Raw genomic sequence first — 17,921 nt, 5'->3', positions numbered from 1 at the left:
CTGTCCTACTCAGGTCCTTCTCTCAAGTCCAAACTTGCTACTCCAAGAGAGGGAGTGGTCGGTGGGGTGGGAAATAACTCTAGAAGAAAGACATTTTACTGACGAATAACTGGAAGGTTTGCGTTAGTTCCCTTCCTCGATTAAACAGGGATTTAAATATATCTATCAAACAGTAGGAAGGGAGAAATAAGGACAGTAAAAAGAGGCTGAAACGTTCAGCAATTTTTTTTTTTGGGGGGGCTAAAGTTCATGTTTAATCATTGGTACAGTGTTAGAAACAAGCAACCTGTGAGCTGAATATAGCCCATAGGCCCCAATTTATGATTTTCTTAGCCTTCAAGATATTTAAAAACCAAGACATTTCTCATAAGTCTACATTTGGGCTTCTTTTGGTAGGGATGCACCTATCTATATTCCTGTTCCCATAGCCCCTATACACCTTGTTCCTTGGCTGCGTGGCTCCTGGAAGCACTTGAGTTCATGATCTCTGGGTCAGAGGCTGCAGGGGGGACTATGTCCACTCCCTTAACTAAGATATTGGCTGTCTCCAGCAGAAGACTGCTATTCCAGAAAGCTCAGTTTCCTCTTTGGGAGGGACTCTTCATGTAGGACTTTGCCCCAGGTCTCTGAGGCTACAACTGAAAAGTAACTGAGCCCCACCTTTAACAGAACTTCAGTCTCTCTTGTTCCGTTTCTTCTTTTTGGTGCTTCTGTCAGTGTTGACTCTAGTTCCTTCCTCCCCTGGTTGCTGCCACCTCCTCTTCTCACCTCTGCTCCGTATTTCCCCGGTCCTGCCATCATGGACTTCACAGCTTACATCCAAGACCACCTCCTCCTCCTTACACTGCTGTCTTGTCTTCTTTCTTCTGCTGCTTCCTTTACTGTGTGCTATGCTTTCTGCTTCCCTGGCCTCACCCTCTAGAGCAGCCTCCTCCTCTTCCTCATCATCCATGTTCAAGTCCTCCTCACGCTGCTGCTTTTGCTTGTCTCTGCTGCATCGATCACCGTGTGCTCTGTTTGCCACCTCCTTTCTCCCAACACCACTTGCATGATCCTTGCCGCTTCCTTCTCTACCCAACACCACGGTCTGCTCCTCCACCTCCTCCCCTTCACAGTGCTGCCTCTTCTTTTTCTTAAGATGCTGGTGGGCTTGCTCTCTGCTCTTTAATTCCTCGAGTCCACTTGTTCTTGCAGCCTCTTCCTCTTCACTCCTTACAGTTGTTCCCCCTCTCTCATCTGAGACCTCTTCCTTGTGATGTTGTCTTTTCTTCTTTTTGCTTTTCCTAATGCTGGGCCTAGTGTGTTCTGGGTGTTCCTCATCCACATTCCTCTCAGTTGCTCTACACTCTTCTTCCTCTTTCTGTTTCCTTTTCTTTTTCCTTTTTTTGGGGAGCTTACTTTCAGACTGTGGTTGAGAGGTCTCAAAGTCCTGGCCTTTAAGATGAGCCAGGAAGGCCTGCTCCTGGGCCTCTAGCCGAGCAAGCTTGGCCTTCATTGTGATCCCAAGATGTGCAGCCTTGTGTGCTGTTCGCCCCTCGCAGGCTTGGAGCAGCATCTCATCAGTCAGAATTTTGGAGGCATGGGCCCTTGGCTGTCATCATCACTGTGGTTCTCCAAGTTTTTGTCTGGTTTCTCTTCACCCGAAGTCAGCGTGGCTGTCTAGGAGGGACGAAGCGGGTGGACATGGCCCACTCAACACCACTACCATCCCTCTTTCTTTGTGGAAGCCTCCCAGGAATCCGCAGCCCTAGGCAGGAATTTGCCAGCCCCCGATTGCTCCTCGTAGAGCCACAGAGGCGTGGGAGCCTGCATATTTCAACCTGGATAGAAGGTGGACTCAGCTGCTGGAAGTAGAGCAACCTCTGGCTCAGCTGCCTTCACAAACTTCTGATACAGCATGTTAGGCTTGGGATGATTATGATGAGTGGTCTCCTTGGAAAGGTGTCTTATCTGAACTCCGTCCTGCCCAGTTTCCACTACCAAGTTGGCTGCAGTCTTATTGAAGAGCTCATTCCACCAGTTGTTTGTGAACTCCTTGGCAGGGTCGTGTCCCACCCCATGAGTGTCTTGCTTCAGTGTCACCTTGATGGCCTGGGTGATGCCATTCTCCTTCCGGCCTAGGCCTTTGCCTTGAGTCCATCCATGCTTTAGCAGCTGCTCCTCAGCAAACTTCATCCCACGACTCTTGACCTCTGGGGTGAAGCTCATGGTGGGCAAAGAGGCTCAGCTTTCACCACAGGAGAGATGACATCACCCGTCATTGAGAGGTGCTCTCCGCCGAAACATGTGCCACCCTCAGTGTGACGCAAATTGAAAGTGAAATTCACACTATTTGAAAAAGGCAGAGGCGGGAGCACGCTGCATGCCGGGATTTGTAGTCCTTTCTGGGGCGGCCACAGTGCGCCTGCGCAGACGGGCGGGCGCTTTTCCAAGCGCATGCGTGAGGCGGCGGCGCCAGGACTGATTGCGCCCAGCTGGTGGCGGTGGAACCGGCTGAAACCTCGGCATGGCGGTGCCCACGGCAGCCATGGGGCCCTCGGCGCTGGGTCAGAGTGGCCCAGGCACTATGGCCCCCTGGTGCTCGGTGAGCAGTGGCCCGTCGCGCTATGTGCTCGGGATGCAGGAGCTGTTCCGGGGCCACAGCAAGACGCGCGAGTTCCCGGCTCACAGTGCCAAGGTGCATTCAGTGGCCTGGAGCTGCGACGGGCGTCGCTTAGCCTCCGGATCTTTCGACAAGACGGCCAGTGTCTTTTTGCTGGAGAAGGACCGATTGGTGAGCTACTGGGGCCCGACCCTGACCTGGGAGAGGGGCTGTGGTGGAGCGAGGTGTGGTGAGGGAGAGAATGGGGGTTGAGGGGCAGAAGGGTGGAATGGAGAATGACTGGAGCACAGGGAGGAAGGTATGTGGTGAGGAGAAAGAGTACTTGGGAATGTGGACGGGCTGGGGTCGCCAGGGGGTAAGGATGGGGGAGGGGATGAGGGGAAGACTCATGTTGAGGGGGAAGTGTGTGTGTGTAGGTGTGTTGATGAGGGGGGTGCACTTGATGAAGACTGGTGTTGAGCAGGATGGATGCGAATGGTGCTGGTGAGGGTCTTAGATTTAAAGTTACAGAGGAGCGGTTCCAAGGAATCCAGTGATAATGAGGAGTGACTAGGGACTCTTGGGGTGATGGAGTCCCAGGGGTTGAAGAGAGACCCTCTTTGAAATCTTTTGGGAATGGGCAGGTGAATTTGGATGTTGGTGGTAGAGTAATGGTGGAATACCACAAAGAAGAGGGAATCCAGAAAGGGCAAAAGGGTTAGAGCACCTGTGTGGAGTCTCAGAACAGTTCAGAGTGATTAAGGTGGAGGGAAGAGAGGATATTGACGAGAGTTTTGAAGAAAGGACTTGGAAGGACCGGATTCTTCTGAGTTATCCAGATCTTTGTTGGTCCTAAGATACCTTCGTTGGAATACAGTTATGTTACATGCAGAGGCAGTACATTGTGAAGTGATATCTGGATTCTGTCTTTTCAGGTCAAAGAAAACAACTATCGGGGACATGGGGATAGTGTGGACCAGCTTTGTTGGCATCCCAGTAATCCTGACCTCTTTGTCACTGCATCTGGTGATAAAACCATTCGCATCTGGGATGTGAGGACTACAAAATGCATTGCCACTGTAAACACTAAAGGTGACTATTCAGGATGTGCATTAGGAAGATAAGCTACTTTTATTCATTCAGCAACTATTTATCTAATATATTCTTTGTGCTCTGCAAGGTATGGGGAATCCTGAACTGAATAAGACAGTCCTCCAAAGACTTCATGGTCTAATGTGGAGAGACAGACAGACTTGTGCATAAAAGCATAATACGACATGGGTCATGGAGACTTCTACAAGATGGATACCCAGAATGGAAATGTATATGTCTACCTGGGGGAGACAAGGAAGGCCTTAAAGAATCTGACCACTCTTCTTGAGTAACCAAAATAATTTGGTGATCAGGATGCAGTGTTTGAGGAGTAGGAGGACAGTCTTAGAAGGGAATGGCATATGCAAACATGTGGAAAGTTTGGGAAATTCAAGTAGGTTAGAATGGCTGAAGCTTGAATAGTCTTGGTGGTGTGGAAGAAAATAACTAGAATGTTATGTAGTATGTTTATAGGCCATGTTCTTATCAGATATTATCCTGTAAATCTTGAGGTCATTTATCATAATTAACACTTAAGATATCATTGTAAGATGCTTCAATATTGTATGTGCCATTAGGGAGTAAAGTTGTCAGATAACCATGATATACCCAAAGTTTGGAATGCATCTTTATCCATTTTAAAATACATTATAGATATTGAAATGTGAAAAATTTTGCATTTTAGAATTAATACAATTGAAATTTTAAATTTACATTTTCAGTTGTACATTATTGGACTTTATTGACAAGACTTGTAACAGGAGATAGAGTGGTGCAATTAATGCTTTCCCCATGTATATGATGCATTAGTGATTTAGGTGGTACATCGATGAATGTTAAAAACCAGTTATGTATATATTTTAATGTCTAATAGAAGAAAAGAACTAGCTCATTGAGTTTGTTGCCCAGTTGAAGCTAAGCTTATTTAAGTAACTTTTTGAGTCAATTTGAGTCAATTTTGAGAAAAAATCTTTAATAAATAAAAGTGTAACTGTTACATTGATAGGATAGAAATTGGAAAGGTGACATGTGAGTGGAGTGTGAGAAATGTTGGTATAAGAGTGAGGACCTTATATATACACAATGGAATGCTACTCAGCCATAAAGAAGAATAAAATTATGGCATTTGCAAGTAAATGGATGCAGTTGAAGAATGTCATTCTAAGTGAGATAAACCAATTCCAAAAAACCAAAGGCTGAATGATCTCTCTGATAAACGGATGGTGATACATAACGGCGGGGAGGGGGGGAGGCAGGAATGGAGAGAGGCTGGATTGTATAGAGGAAAAAGAGGGGTGGGAAGGGGGTGGGGGGGAGGAAAAATAACAGTGAGACAAACATCATTACCCTATGTGCATGTATGATTACACAAATGGTGCGACTACTTCATGTACAACTAGAGAAACAACAGTTGTACCCCATTTGTGAACAATGAATCAAAATAAATTTTAAAAAATAGGCAAAAAAAAGATGAATGGATAAAGAAACTGTGATATATATACACAATGGAATATTACTCAGCCATAAAGAAGAATAAAATTATGGCATTTACTGGTTTTAGGATGAAGTTGAAAAATATCATGCTAAGTGAAATAGGACAAGCCCAAAAAACCAAAGGCTGAATGTTTTCTCTGATAAGTGGATGACAATACATAACCCCGGGGGGGGGGGGGGTGCGGGGGTTGGGGGGGGGGGGGGGGGGGGGGGGGGGGGGAGAAGAATGAAGGAACTTTGGATGGTATAGAGGAAAATGGGGCAGGAGGGGGTGGGGGAAGGAACAATAGTAGAATGAGACAGACAGTATTACCCTATGTGTATGTATGGTTACACGAATGGTGTGAATCTATATTGTGTACAACCATAGAAGAAATGAAAAGTTGTACACCATTTGTGTACAATGAATCAAAATGCAGTCTGTAAAAATAAATAAGTAAAAAAAAGAGTGAGGACCTTTGGTGTTAAATCTTGGCTCTGTGACTATGGTTTTGATATTTTGACTCATCTTCTTATTGTACATTTTTAAAATTTGTGGGTATAAAGTGTAACTTAGAGGATATGTACTTGTGAGGATCAAATGGGGAGTTTCACAGATGAATGTGCTAGAGACTAGTTCCCCTTTCATTGACAAGAACTTTTAACAAATGAGCTCTGAAGATAGCTCTGGTCTTCTTTCTAGGATAGCAAAATAAACTTCTGGAGGATTATGGGCAAAAAGATGATTTGCTGATTATATCTGGGTTCCCAGGGGAGAACATTAATATCTGCTGGAGTCCTGATGGGCAGACCATTGCTGTAGGCAACAAGGATGATGTGGTGACCTTTATTGATGCCAAGACACATCGTTCCAAGGCAGAGGAGCAGTTCAAGTTTGAGGTCAATGAAATCTCCTGGAACAATGACAATAACATGTTCTTCTTGACAAATGGCAATGGTTGTATCAACATCCTCAGGTGAGGGGTTCTATCTTGGGGGACTGTCATCTCTCTCTTTTTCTCCCCTGGTACTGGGAATTGAACCCAGGGGTGCTTTACTATTAAGCTATATCTCTAGCCCTTTTTATTTCTTTGTTTTGAAACATGATCTTGCTAAGTTGTCAAGACTGGCCTCAAACTTGCAATCCTGCTTCAGTTTCCCAAGTAGCTGGATTATAGGCGCCTGCCACTGGTGCCTTGCTGACCATATATATCTTTGTGCTGGGTGCTCTGGCATATACAGAGTTGAGTTAGATGTGAGACTCCCCTGAAGAACTTAAAAGTCAAATAATATAAAAAATTCTAATTTCTATTAGGCACATTTGAGCCAGGTACTTTGTTTTACAGAGTTTTCAAATTCCAGGGGTTGATTGTATTTTTCCTATTTGACTGATGAGGGTCTGAGGTTCAGGGAGGTTAAGTCACTAGTCAGCTAATGGGCACCAGAACTGTAAGAATTTTGACTTATGACTAGTTTGTATGTTTAAAGTTTCAGCTTACATGTCACTTTCCCTCTAGTGAAGCCATCTTCATTGTTCCTGTTCCTCAAAGTTAGAGGAGGGTTAGAAGCTTATTTGATGTACTTCCTGTAGGAAGTATTTCTCATTCTGTATTGTAATTGAATTATTGTCTCTGTCTTCCTTTACACTATACATTCCAGGATGTCAGGGACTGTGTTACCTTGTTTATTGTTGAATCGCTAATGCCTTAGGTTAGTACCTGTTATGATTGTTAGGATCTCAGTAGATATTTATTCTCTAAATGAATGAAATTGTGGAATTGAAATTCAGGTCTGCTTGAGTCTGTCCTTACTGTTATCCTAGTGAGCAGTGTGAGGCAGAGTGAGACATTTTTCTGTGATTGAGAGGCCAGGAGTTTTCCCTGGAACCCCAAGGGAAGAACACATGTTGATTGTAAGGGTGGAAAGAGGTAGTTTCTGAGCTTGATCTAAAAAGGTGAATAGAATTTTGCAAATCAGCAAAAGGGAAGCCCACAGTCGAAACAGACATGAATGAACATGACTTATTTGGAGAGTAGTTAAGTCAAGGTTTTGAGGAGTGGTGACAGGGTGTAAGGAGAGAGGGTGTGATAACAGTTACATAAAGTTGAAATATAATTTGGGACTAGATTATAAAAAACCTGGGCACTGGTGGCAGTTTTATAATCTAGTAGTTGTACTTACTAGATTTAATTTACTAGACTTAATCTAGTAGTTGTACTTACTTGGATTTTATTTTGCAGGCAATGAGTATTCTATAACTTTTAAAAAAATCTATTTATTATAAAACACAGATATTGAAGATTGTATATGACAGATATATAGCTTAACGAACATCTGCCTAATACTTATATAACCCCACCCCATAACTCCATACATGTGTTTTGTCCTGATCATAACACTCACCCTAAAAAAGCAAATACTCCTTGACTTTTGATATATATATATTTTTTTTTAAAATTTTTTTTAGATGTTGATAGACCTTTATTTTATTCATTTATTTATATGTGGCACTGAGGGTAGAACCCAGTGCCTCACACATGCTAGGCAATCACTCTACCACTGAACCACAACCCCAGCCCCCTCCTTGACTTTTATGGTGTTTCTTTTAATCTAGTGCATCCTAGATACTATAGTTTTGCTCATTTAAAAAAAAATATGTCTTATGAACTGTTAAACTACAGTTCCCTTTTCTTTTGTAACTTAGCAATTGAAAAGCAAGACTGTTAACCTGTGGAGAGTCCCAGTCTAGATTCTGCTGGTTCCATATGTTTATTTGTTAGAATATTTTTATAAAGCAGTACATTCTTTCATCTATTTTTTGGTCACCCAGTGATAGAGTTCATTTAGGAAAGGTAGGATAATTTATTTTTTTGTTTGTTATCAGATAGTTAATTTGTTCCCTATCACTTCCAAACATGACCATTTAGGATTTTTTTTTTTTTTTTTTTTTTTTTTTTTTAATAATCATTATAGACTTGTATTTAAACACAATGGACACAGTGGAATGTGTTTTAATCTATTGTAATTTTATCTTTATCAAAGCTCAAATTATCCCATCTTTGGCCAGTGAAAGCCTCTTCAAGTTGATTTCTGAGTCCTTTTTTAGACATAATCCTAGTAGTCTTATGTTTCTTCCTTTCTGATAAGATACGATGTTCCAAGTTCATTTTGTATATTTCTGCCCCAGACCTTTAGTCAGAAAATCCTCTAAGCAGCCCTAGATTCTTTTTTTTTTTTTGCTAACTATAATCACTGGTACTGTGACTTGAGCCAGATTTTTAAATCTGGATTAGCTCAACCAGGGGGAAGGCTTCCAATGGAGGAAGGAATGGGACTCAAAGTTGGAATATTTGAAATTCTAGGGACAATGAAGAGACCTATTTTGGGGGAGCAGAGTTACATATCAGAACAACAGGAAAGTATTTTAAAAATTAAAATATATGTTTCAAAGTATTTGCATCAGCACCTCATGGTGAGTTGAAACTTCTTTAACAAGGCCCAATCTGAAAAATGCATATAAATGAGAATTTAGAGAGCCAAGACATGCCTTAGTCTTGCTGAGTGCAAGGCTATGGCTTTGCATTTTGTTCAGGGTCTCGACTAAATTGTAGGGACTTCAGAAATAATAGTCTTTTATAAAAAAGATATTGCTTATCTATAATAAATGATTTTAGTTAAAAGGTTTGACCAGGTAAAAGTTCATGAGCAGTGCACTGACTTTCAGGTTTTACCTCTCAAATATTCCTGAGAAAACAGTAAGAAAAAAGCAGCTTTCCTCACTTTCTAAGAACTCTTTTTCAGACTTTTCTAGATGAAATACACAGGCAATATTGCAGCTAAGGGACAAACTGAGGGACTGCTTCCCACTTAAACCAAATGAGAAGAAAACTTAGAACGATCTGTAAAAACTGCAAGGCAAAATGCAGCTCAAAACTGAATGGAGCAAGGGTCCTTTGCTAAGTGGAGGATGAAGTGTGATTACCCACTTGAAGGTCCCATTACATTGTGAGTGCAATTCAGTTTGGGGAAAATAGTTTAATGTATCTCTCAGAAAAAAATAGTTTATACTTTGCATCACAAACAAAACAGTAGTTATGATGTCCAGCACCACCAAGCAACTTTCATTCTGTCCCATACTGCTGAGAGCGAATCCAAGGCAGGGCGGACATCCAGGATGGTGAACTGGTAGTCCTTGTTGACTTTGCCACCATCGTAGTAATCTATCACATATCTAACTTCCGTGCCACAGCGGTTGATGATCCAATCATGCCTGTCAAAGGGCAACTCATACCCCATCCAGGAACGAATTCTTGCCCTTGGTGAATACTCTTTTGCTTTCCCTCCAAATCGGATCAATGATGGACCACAGGGACACTCCGCAGCATGAAGAGCTTCCCACTTCAAAATCTCCTTCCAAGCCTGTTCATTGTTCTGATTGTGAATTCTAATGATATTATACATATCTTTCTGACTAATATCCTCATCCTTCCACTTCCACCCTTTCCTCAACATTGCATTCCAGAACATCTGTTCAGAAGGATAAACCCACTTTTTCTCTGAATCTGCTCGTGGAATGGATGACTCCTCTCTGACGGTAGACAAAGGAAAGGGCTGATCTGGAGCTGGTGTTTGATTAGGTGGTGGCATCAGATTTGAAGGAACCAGGTTCTCCTTATTCTTAGCAGCAGCGCCTGTAACAGGACACTCCACATACTCATATACACGATCTTGGTGGGCAGGCACAGAGTGTGTTTTGCTCTCACAGGTTTGAGCAGAGGGTTCCGCACTCATTGGACAGCCTTTCATTTTCCCTTCATGCATTGGGCATCCTGAAGGTGGTGATGCTGCCTGATGATCTGAAGCTTTTGAGGTCTGAACTGGAACAGCAGGAGTAGAGGCTGACAAACCCATGGTTGGAATCAGTGTTGACTCCAAACTATTTTAAATTTCCAGCTCCAACCCAAGCCCCGAGGACAGCGATCTGCTGTCGTCCCCGCCTTCCTCTCACGGGGTCACCGCTGTTGCCTCGGTCACCGCCGGCGCTCTCGCGCGCTGCTCCTTCCTTTTCCCAGCCCTAGATTCTTTTTAGAGAAATAATATTGAAATTAGCTTGGAATATCCCTTACTGCTAGATTGATCATTGTTTCTAAGCCTTGTTAGTGAACAGAGGTAGGAAATATATGTATATATTTTAAAGATAAAACACTTTGTGAATTCAGACTAATAGCTTCCAATTAAATTTTAGGACTACAGACTTTTACTATACCTCTTCTGTGTTACAAATATATCTCTTTCTTTTCAAATTTGGTTTCTTTCCCATTTTTGATTTTTAAGGACACAGGTGATGATAGAAATAGTATATCCCATTGTTATTTTTTGCCTTATGTTAAATATACAGGTGTCTTAATACTATTATGACTATCACCAAGTTGATGACTTAAAATGGTAAAAAAAGACAGAAAAGACTCTTATTAAATTACCTGTCATAATGATCCTCTGATGCCGATGCCAGCATTTTTCCATCATGGCTAAAACTGAGGGTTAATTATGCTTTTTGCATGTATTTAAATAAGGGATTGCCTCATTTAAGAAAATAATATGATGTGCAGTTAGAATATATAGCTATTACCTATTATACCCTTTTAACCATATGTATTTTTATAAGAACCTGTTTATTTAATGTTCTCATTAGTTTGTGTGCTCTTCGGTCTGTAGTCATTTTGGTTGTCAAAGCTCTTTCTCAATCTGGGCATGATTGCACACACCTGTAGCGTCAGATACTAGGGAGACTGAGCTAGGAGGTCATTTAATCCATGAATTCAAGGCCAGCCTGGGCAACCTAGGAAGACCTTATCTCAAAAAAGATGATTCAGGGAGGGTTCATGGGAACATTATTTCTGGAGTTCTTTTGTAACTTACTTACACTTATTAAGCTTTTAGATATTTTGTTGTAGTTTTTTTGTATACTTTATATTTGGTAGTTTTGCTGGATATAAAAATCCTTGATTCATATTTTCTTGCTTATGTATCTTAAATATGCTACTCCATTTTCTTTTGACATAAAATGTTGTCAAAGAGTGGTGATAATCTAGTTTTCTTTAAAGTTCAATAATTTTGCTAGTATGTGTCTAGGTGTTGGGTCATCTGGGTTTATATTCTCAGGTATGTGTTGTGCTCTTTCAATATGTATCTTGAATACTTTATTTCAGGAAATTTTCTTGAATTACACTTTAGGGTATTGTGTTGAGTTTTTTCCTTTCAGTGTCTCCTATTATTGTCTTAGCACCACAGTCCTCTTCTGCAGATTGATTGCTGTCTGTCATGTTTCTCAGCTACCCAGAACTGAAGCCTGTGCAGTCCATCAACGCCCATCCTTCCAATTGCATCTGTATCAAGTTTGACCCTATGGGGAAATACTTTGCTACAGGAAGTGCAGATGCTTTGGTTAGCCTCTGGGATGTGGATGAGCTAGTATGTGTACGATGCTTTTCCAGGTAAACTACTCAGTCAGCACTTTTCTTTGGGGGTAACCTAATTTTATTGCATCCTGGGTAAAACTGTACCATTCTTCTTTCTGGTGATTCCCATGTCTTTTTCTATCCCCTATTATAGACTGGATTGGCCTGTGAGGACCCTCAGTTTTAGCCATGATGGGAAAATGCTGGCATCAGCATCGGAGGATCATTTTATTGACATAGCTGAAGTAGAGACAGGTAACTTAATGAGAATCTTTTCTGTCTTTCATCCCTGGATATGAGGCCTTCTCTTGTTATGTGTTTTTAGCTCTGCACATTACTTCTTCACCAGGATTATCACAAATGAAATTGTGTCCTTGAGGCAAGTTTGTTTATGTTATGACTTCAGTGCCAGGTAATCAAGGAGTAAAAGGTTAGAAAAGAAAGTGGCAAATTTGAAGGAAAGCGGTTTAGGAAAATATTTTATATTTTGTTCACTTTTAATTCTTCCATTATAAAGAAATTTTTTAAGTATAGAAAAAGTTAGGAAGAAGAAAAGCATGGTCTATGATCCCACCATCTAAATACAACTCCCTTCTTTTTTTAACATTACCATATATTTCTGTCTTTAATTTCTATATAAACTTGAAAAAACTTTGTTTTATAATTTAAGGAATTATTAAGGCTTCTTTTCTTTAAACAAACGTAACTTGAAAGTAGAAAAATGTGGGGAGGATAGTACTCACTGTTCTAGAGTTTCCTTAGGGTCCCCCTGCACTAGAGAATAAACCCAGGGGCACTCTGCCACTGAGCTATATCCCTAGCCCTTTTCATTTTTTATTTTGAAAAAGGGTCTTGCTAAATTGAGGCTGGCCTCGAACTTGTGATCTTCCTTCCTTAGTCTTAGCCTCCAAATAACTGGGATTATAGATGTGTGCCATGGCACCTGGCTAGATTTATTTTTCAATGTGTCTTTCTTTCTTTTTTTGCTGGGGTTGGGGGCGTGGAGCCAGGCACTGGGGATTGAACTCAGGGGCACTTAACCACTGAGCCACATTCCCAGCCCTATTTGTATTATATTTAGAGACAAGGTCTTACTGAGTTGCTTAGTGCCTTGCTTTTGCTGAAGCTGACTTTGAACTTGTGATCCTCTTACCTCAGCCTCCTGAGCCACTGGGATTACAGGTATGCGCCATGGCACCTGGCTCTTCCTTCCTTTCTTCCTTTTCCTTCTCTCCATTCCTTTCCCATCCCTCCCTTCCTCTCTTCCTTCCTTCCTTTTATTTTTGTGTGACATTCTTAGTAAAAAAATCCAAAGTATAGCTGGACTTTGTGTTGCATGTCTCTAATACCCAGAAGACTGAGGCAGGAGGAATGTGAATTTAAGGCCAGTCAGGGTGACTTAGCAGGAGTCTTGTCTACTTGCACTGTCATCCCACCTCCAAAAAGAATCCAAACTATGTAGAATACCCTCTTCAACTCCCCCTGAACAAATAGAAAAAGAAACCTTGAGATTCTACTGTTTAAAGAATACGTGTTAATAACATTGTGGTGGGCACTGTCCAGCCATCCAGCCATAGAGATCTTTTATGTTGTGTTCCTGTGATGCAGTGGTATTCTCCTGCTGCTTGCTCTGTAACCTGCTCATCTCCCTTGCAGTATTTTAGAGCTTTCTCATGACAATAGCTCCTGAGCTTACCTGGGTCACTTTTATTGGGGCTTAGAACTGCACTGAGTGTATCAGAATATACTAACTACTCCCAACTACTAGGTGACTTCTAATCTTTGTTCTTATTAAATTCAGTACTTCTTTTTACACATGTGATCACCCTTTTGGGTAAACCATTGAAATGGAATTGCTGAATTCAATCTGATCACATTTTGTGGTTGACCAAAGTACCTTGCAGGAAGGTTTTTTTCATTGTTTACTCTTAGCAGCAATGCATGGATATGTGTGTTTTTCCCATGCCATCTTTGCAGATTTCTTTTTATTTAAAAATTTTTTCAAATTGTCAATGGACCTTTATTTTATTTATTTATGTGGTGCTGAGAATCAAACCCAGTGCTTCACATATGCTGGACAAGCACTCTGCCACTGAGCCACAACTCCAGCCCCTGAAATTTCTTTAAATTGCCAACTTCACCTAATACATGTGAAATATGATTTAATGCAAATTCAATCCTTTAGGAATATATTTATTACAGCTGCATCATTTTTTTCTAAATACTCTAACAAATATTTTTAACATACATGTTTTTAATTTTCTCTGTAACCTAATTTAAAAATTTAAAAGCAAGGTGATTGTCAAAGTAAAATATGATTATGTTATTTATAACATTTTATGCATAAATGAGAACATCTAAAGTTTCTTTAGGGAATTAATTAAGTTTATACACCATATTACAGTGTGCTAAGAGGAAGAGCTAGCCTTGTATGTATTCACATGGCAGGTCTGCAATCCATATGGCTGAATGAGCAAAGCAGGTAACTAGTCTCTTCATGGGCTGTGTTTCTATTTAGGTAATGAAACTAAAAGTTAATTGTAGAAAAACTTTTTATGAAGAGTACATCAGATGTAGAAGATTGGGAGAAGGCCATGTGATAAAGGATAAATTTAAACTTGAATTTAAATAAATTTAAATTTTGATTTAGTAGTCACTACTAAAATTAAAACAAATAAAAAATTCAGTTCCTCAGTTGCTCTAGGCACATTTCATGGACTTAGTAGTGGTTTGAAGCTACTATATTGGACAGTGCAGAATAGGATGTTTCCATTGCAGATGTTTTTGTGTGTAGCACTGCTCTATGCTCTATATCCTTGTATTGTTTGAATTTTATGTAGTAATGCATCTTCATATCTTCATTTGTAATTTAAGAGTAATACTGTACTTATTATAGAATATTTGGAAAATGCTGGAAATATAAAGAGGAAAGTAGTAGTCACTCATAGTTTCATAACATTTTTGTATATTTCTTTCCAGTCTATTCCCATGTGTGTTATTGAAGCAAATAACATATTTTAGATATAATTTTATATTTTGTGTATTTTAATGATTAAACTTAAAACAAGTTAAGAATTAGTTTTTTTCCTGCTGGCATAGAACTTCATTTTAATATAGTCCAGTTGTTTTACCTCCTCAGACATACCATATGCACTGCATCAGTCTACTTAATCTTTGGTGGTCTGTAATGGTAATGCCAATCTCATATAGTCAGCATAGTGTGTATCATTCAGTGATTAAATTTTCCAATAAGAGCAGGATGATAAATTTATAAAGCTACATGGTTATTTGGAAAATGTTTTAGAAGGTCTGTTCATGTCTACTTGGGTTTTTTAAAACTGTGTTAATTTCTTTATCTTAACCAATCTATAACAGATGATGTGGAACTAATGGCCTAAAGATAAGTGAAAGGGGTGTAGTAGCTTCAGAAACCATTTTTTATGTCCATATAACTCAGAAATTTGCTCAGACATGTAGCTGTAGATGCTAGATCATATCATCATGAACAGTGGTTTTTGTGAGGAAAAATGTGAATTGTCCCTGAAATAGAATTACTTAAAAAATAATTACTTCATTTATACATACACGTATTATTATAAATATATATATTTAATAGCTTTGATATAATTTGTATACGGTTGGGGGCTGTGCCATGCAGATGGCGCCAGGATGGTGCCTGGCAGTCAGCCAGAGGTTGTCGGCAGCGAGGAGGTTAATTGACATAAGCACACCAGGTGATTTATCGTCCACGCACACAATGCATGCACATGTGTTCTCAAGCACTCCTAATCGTGCCTGCTCGGACATCTAGTGTCTTGCCTAATCTTTGCATAAGAGGCATGGTCCTACTCTCCACCTCCTGGAGGGAATATAAGCTGGCTGTAGGTGGAAGGCGCAGGCGAGAGGGCGACAGTAAGGAGCAGCAGCAGGCAGAGAAAAGCAGCAAGTAGAAAAAGAAGCAGCGAGTAGGGGCAGCAGCAAGCAGAGAGAAGCAGAAGCAGCAGCTACCAGAAAGAAGCAGCAAGCAGAAAGAAAAGGCAGTGAGAGCAGCAGCTAGCAGAAAGAGGCGGAGAGAAGCCACTAGCAGAAATGAAGAAGAAAAGGCAGCAAGCAGATAGAAGCAGCGAGTAGGGGCAGCGGCGGAAGGCAGATTGTAGAGTGGAGAACTGAGAACACATCTTTAGGTTGCAGATCACAGATCGCAGTAAGTGGGACACATCACTAAAGCACCTTAGGTAGACCACCCTTAGTTCACAGGATGCAGGATGCACCTTTAAGAAGAAGCTGCAGAAGCCTAAGAAGAAATAGATCTCTGAAAAGCGTAGAAGCCTTTCTTTCTCTATCTTTCTCTCAGTTTCTCTCCCCTCAAAGATTCGTTCTTATGCAAAGTCTCTCTTTCTCTTCGATAAGCAAAGCCTCTCTCTCTCTCCTCTCAAAGCAAGTAAGCCTCATTTTCTCTATCCTCTACAAGCAAGCAAGTAAGGAAGCAGCCCAGAGATAGAAGTAGCTCAGTTTCCAGACCACCACCCATAAGACCTGCGCAAAATGTTGCTGCAGGCGGTGACAAATACCTGTGGATTTGGTACTGCAAAGAGCCAGTGACAGTATACCATATAGTTGACCTATTTGAAACATACAATTCACTGTATCCTGCATCTTTACATTAATATCACACTGTAGGTCTTTTCTTATATAATCTTAACTATGATTGAAAAAAAGTTTATCAGAGCTAAAAATATCAGATTTGGAAGTCATGTATAATTTCAACAAATCAGAAAAAGAAAACTTTTGGAGAAGAGGTCTATTTGCAAGGCATTATGGTTTAGTAGATCTGTTTCTTTGGTGACTGACTTCCTGTGCTTTTCTTTTTCTGCTTTTTCCTCGAAGTATGACTTTGTTAAGTTCCTTTTTTTTTTCTTTTAATAAAATGGGTTTTAAAATTATTAACTGCCTTACTGGGCTGTCCTTGGTATTCAATAAAATATAAACCATTTGATACATAATGAGTGCTTAGCAAATGGCAGCAGCTGTTACTTTTTTTTCCAGGTAGTACAGAATAGAGGTTCAGAGCACTTAGGTTAACCTGCCTATGTTCAGAGTCTGCTCTGCCATCCACTGGTTTGTGACCTGTATGTGTCTCAGTGTTCTCTATAAAATGAGGTAATGATTATACCTATCTCAAGATTGGTAAGTGGATTGCATGAGTTTAGAGGTGAGAGCTTAATTAACATGGCCTCTTTTTAACATTGATTGGTTTCTCTATGTTGTTTTCTATAGGAGACAAACTATGGGAAGTGCAGTGTGAGTCCCCAACCTTCACTGTGGCTTGGCACCCCAAAAGACCTCTGCTGGCATTTGCCTGTGATGACAAAGATGGCAAATATGACAGCAGCCGGGAAGCTGGGACTGTGAAGCTGTTTGGACTTCCTAATGATTCCTGAAAGGGGGACCTGACGTAAGGAGAGGAAGACCTGCAGAAACACTCTGTAGTTTGGTCTGCTCTCTTGGACTTGGTGGATACCATAAATATTTGTAAATTGGTAAAAATTATAAAAGTCTTTTGTGAGGCTGCCCATTCCAATTCCCTTCCCACTTTTTGTGTTAGCTGTTTCCATTTTTTTCCCCCAGTACCAGTTAGCTAAGGAGGACTTTGCACTATGGGACCTCCTGTCTTCCCTGATTTTAGATATGTGGTAGACTTTGTTGAACTTGATGCTGCTTGAGTAATACCTAGTTTGTAGAGAGGGTGGGGTGAGGGTGGAAACTTTTTAATGATTAAGAAGGAAATATGTATGTATAATTTTGAGAATTGAGCTTTTAACACAACTGACTTTATTATGGAGTTTTTGGACTTACATAGATATGGTATGATTATTACAGGAAGATATTGCAGTTTGTATTTTTTTTTAATTTGAGAAATAGAGTTTGAGTAGTATAATTCTGTTTAGTGTCCTCTCCAGAGAACCTGAAATAATAGGAAGAAAGCATTTAGTGCATGGACTCCAGCAATCGTTAGAGGTCATCAGTTGTTTCTGTTAATATGTGTGTATGCCTGGCTTCAGTATACACAGGATTTGTAGACAAATTATGACAAACACTGATAAAAGTTATAAAATATAATCAAAGACAAAAATCAAGATAAGACAAACATAAACTAGAACAGAAAGTTTTGACTGGGGAAATTAAATAGTAATATGTAAATATTGTTAAAAAGAAAAGCATGCCAGCTCCTCATGGAAAGCAAAACTTCTTACCTTTAAGAGAAATGGCTCATGCAGGGACTTGTTACCTACGAATGATATTTTGATTTTCGTTGT

At 40.4% G+C, this 17,921-nt stretch overlaps 3 protein-coding genes across 4 annotated transcripts; 1 reads left to right on the top strand and 2 right to left on the bottom strand.

Moving 5' to 3' along the window:
* Nucleotides 1-251: 251 nt before the first annotated feature.
* On the bottom strand, nt 252-2,289 carry LOC306663694 (G patch domain-containing protein 4-like). Its single transcript, XM_079144232.1, is given in 3 exon segments — nt 252-1,584; nt 1,587-1,659; nt 1,876-2,289. Coding segments are annotated over 3 exon segments (1,317 nt in total). The 5' UTR covers nt 2,209-2,289; the 3' UTR covers nt 252-673.
* Nucleotides 2,290-2,441: 152 nt separating this feature from the next.
* Nucleotides 2,442-17,555, top strand: THOC3 (THO complex subunit 3). 2 transcript variants are annotated; one of them, XR_013764672.1, is made up of 7 exons: nt 2,442-2,773; nt 3,517-3,673; nt 5,919-6,123; nt 11,479-11,640; nt 11,759-11,859; nt 16,651-16,764; nt 16,882-17,001. XR_013764672.1 is itself a non-coding variant. In XM_079145004.1 (6 exons), exons 1-6 carry the CDS (start codon nt 2,507-2,509, stop codon nt 17,043-17,045), a joined length of 1,056 nt encoding a protein of 351 aa, XP_079001130.1. In that variant the 5' UTR covers nt 2,442-2,506; the 3' UTR covers nt 17,046-17,555. The 2 variants fall into 2 exon arrangements, 1 of the variants encoding a protein (XP_079001130.1); XM_079145004.1 differs by lacking the exon at nt 16,651-16,764 and having other exon boundaries at nt 16,882-17,555.
* Nucleotides 8,402-10,148, bottom strand: LOC306664507 (holocytochrome c-type synthase-like). Its single transcript, XM_079145443.1, has one exon. It carries the CDS (start codon nt 10,055-10,057, stop codon nt 9,239-9,241), a length of 819 nt encoding a protein of 272 aa, XP_079001569.1. The 5' UTR covers nt 10,058-10,148; the 3' UTR covers nt 8,402-9,238.
* Nucleotides 17,556-17,921: the final 366 nt, after the last annotated feature.

This window comes from Sciurus vulgaris, assembly GCF_902686455.1.
Source record: "Sciurus vulgaris genome assembly, chromosome: 6".
Lineage (NCBI taxonomy): Eukaryota > Metazoa > Chordata > Mammalia > Rodentia > Sciuridae > Sciurus > Sciurus vulgaris.
Note: the sequence above shows the minus strand (reverse complement) of the source record. Positions and strands in the feature narration are given on the sequence as shown.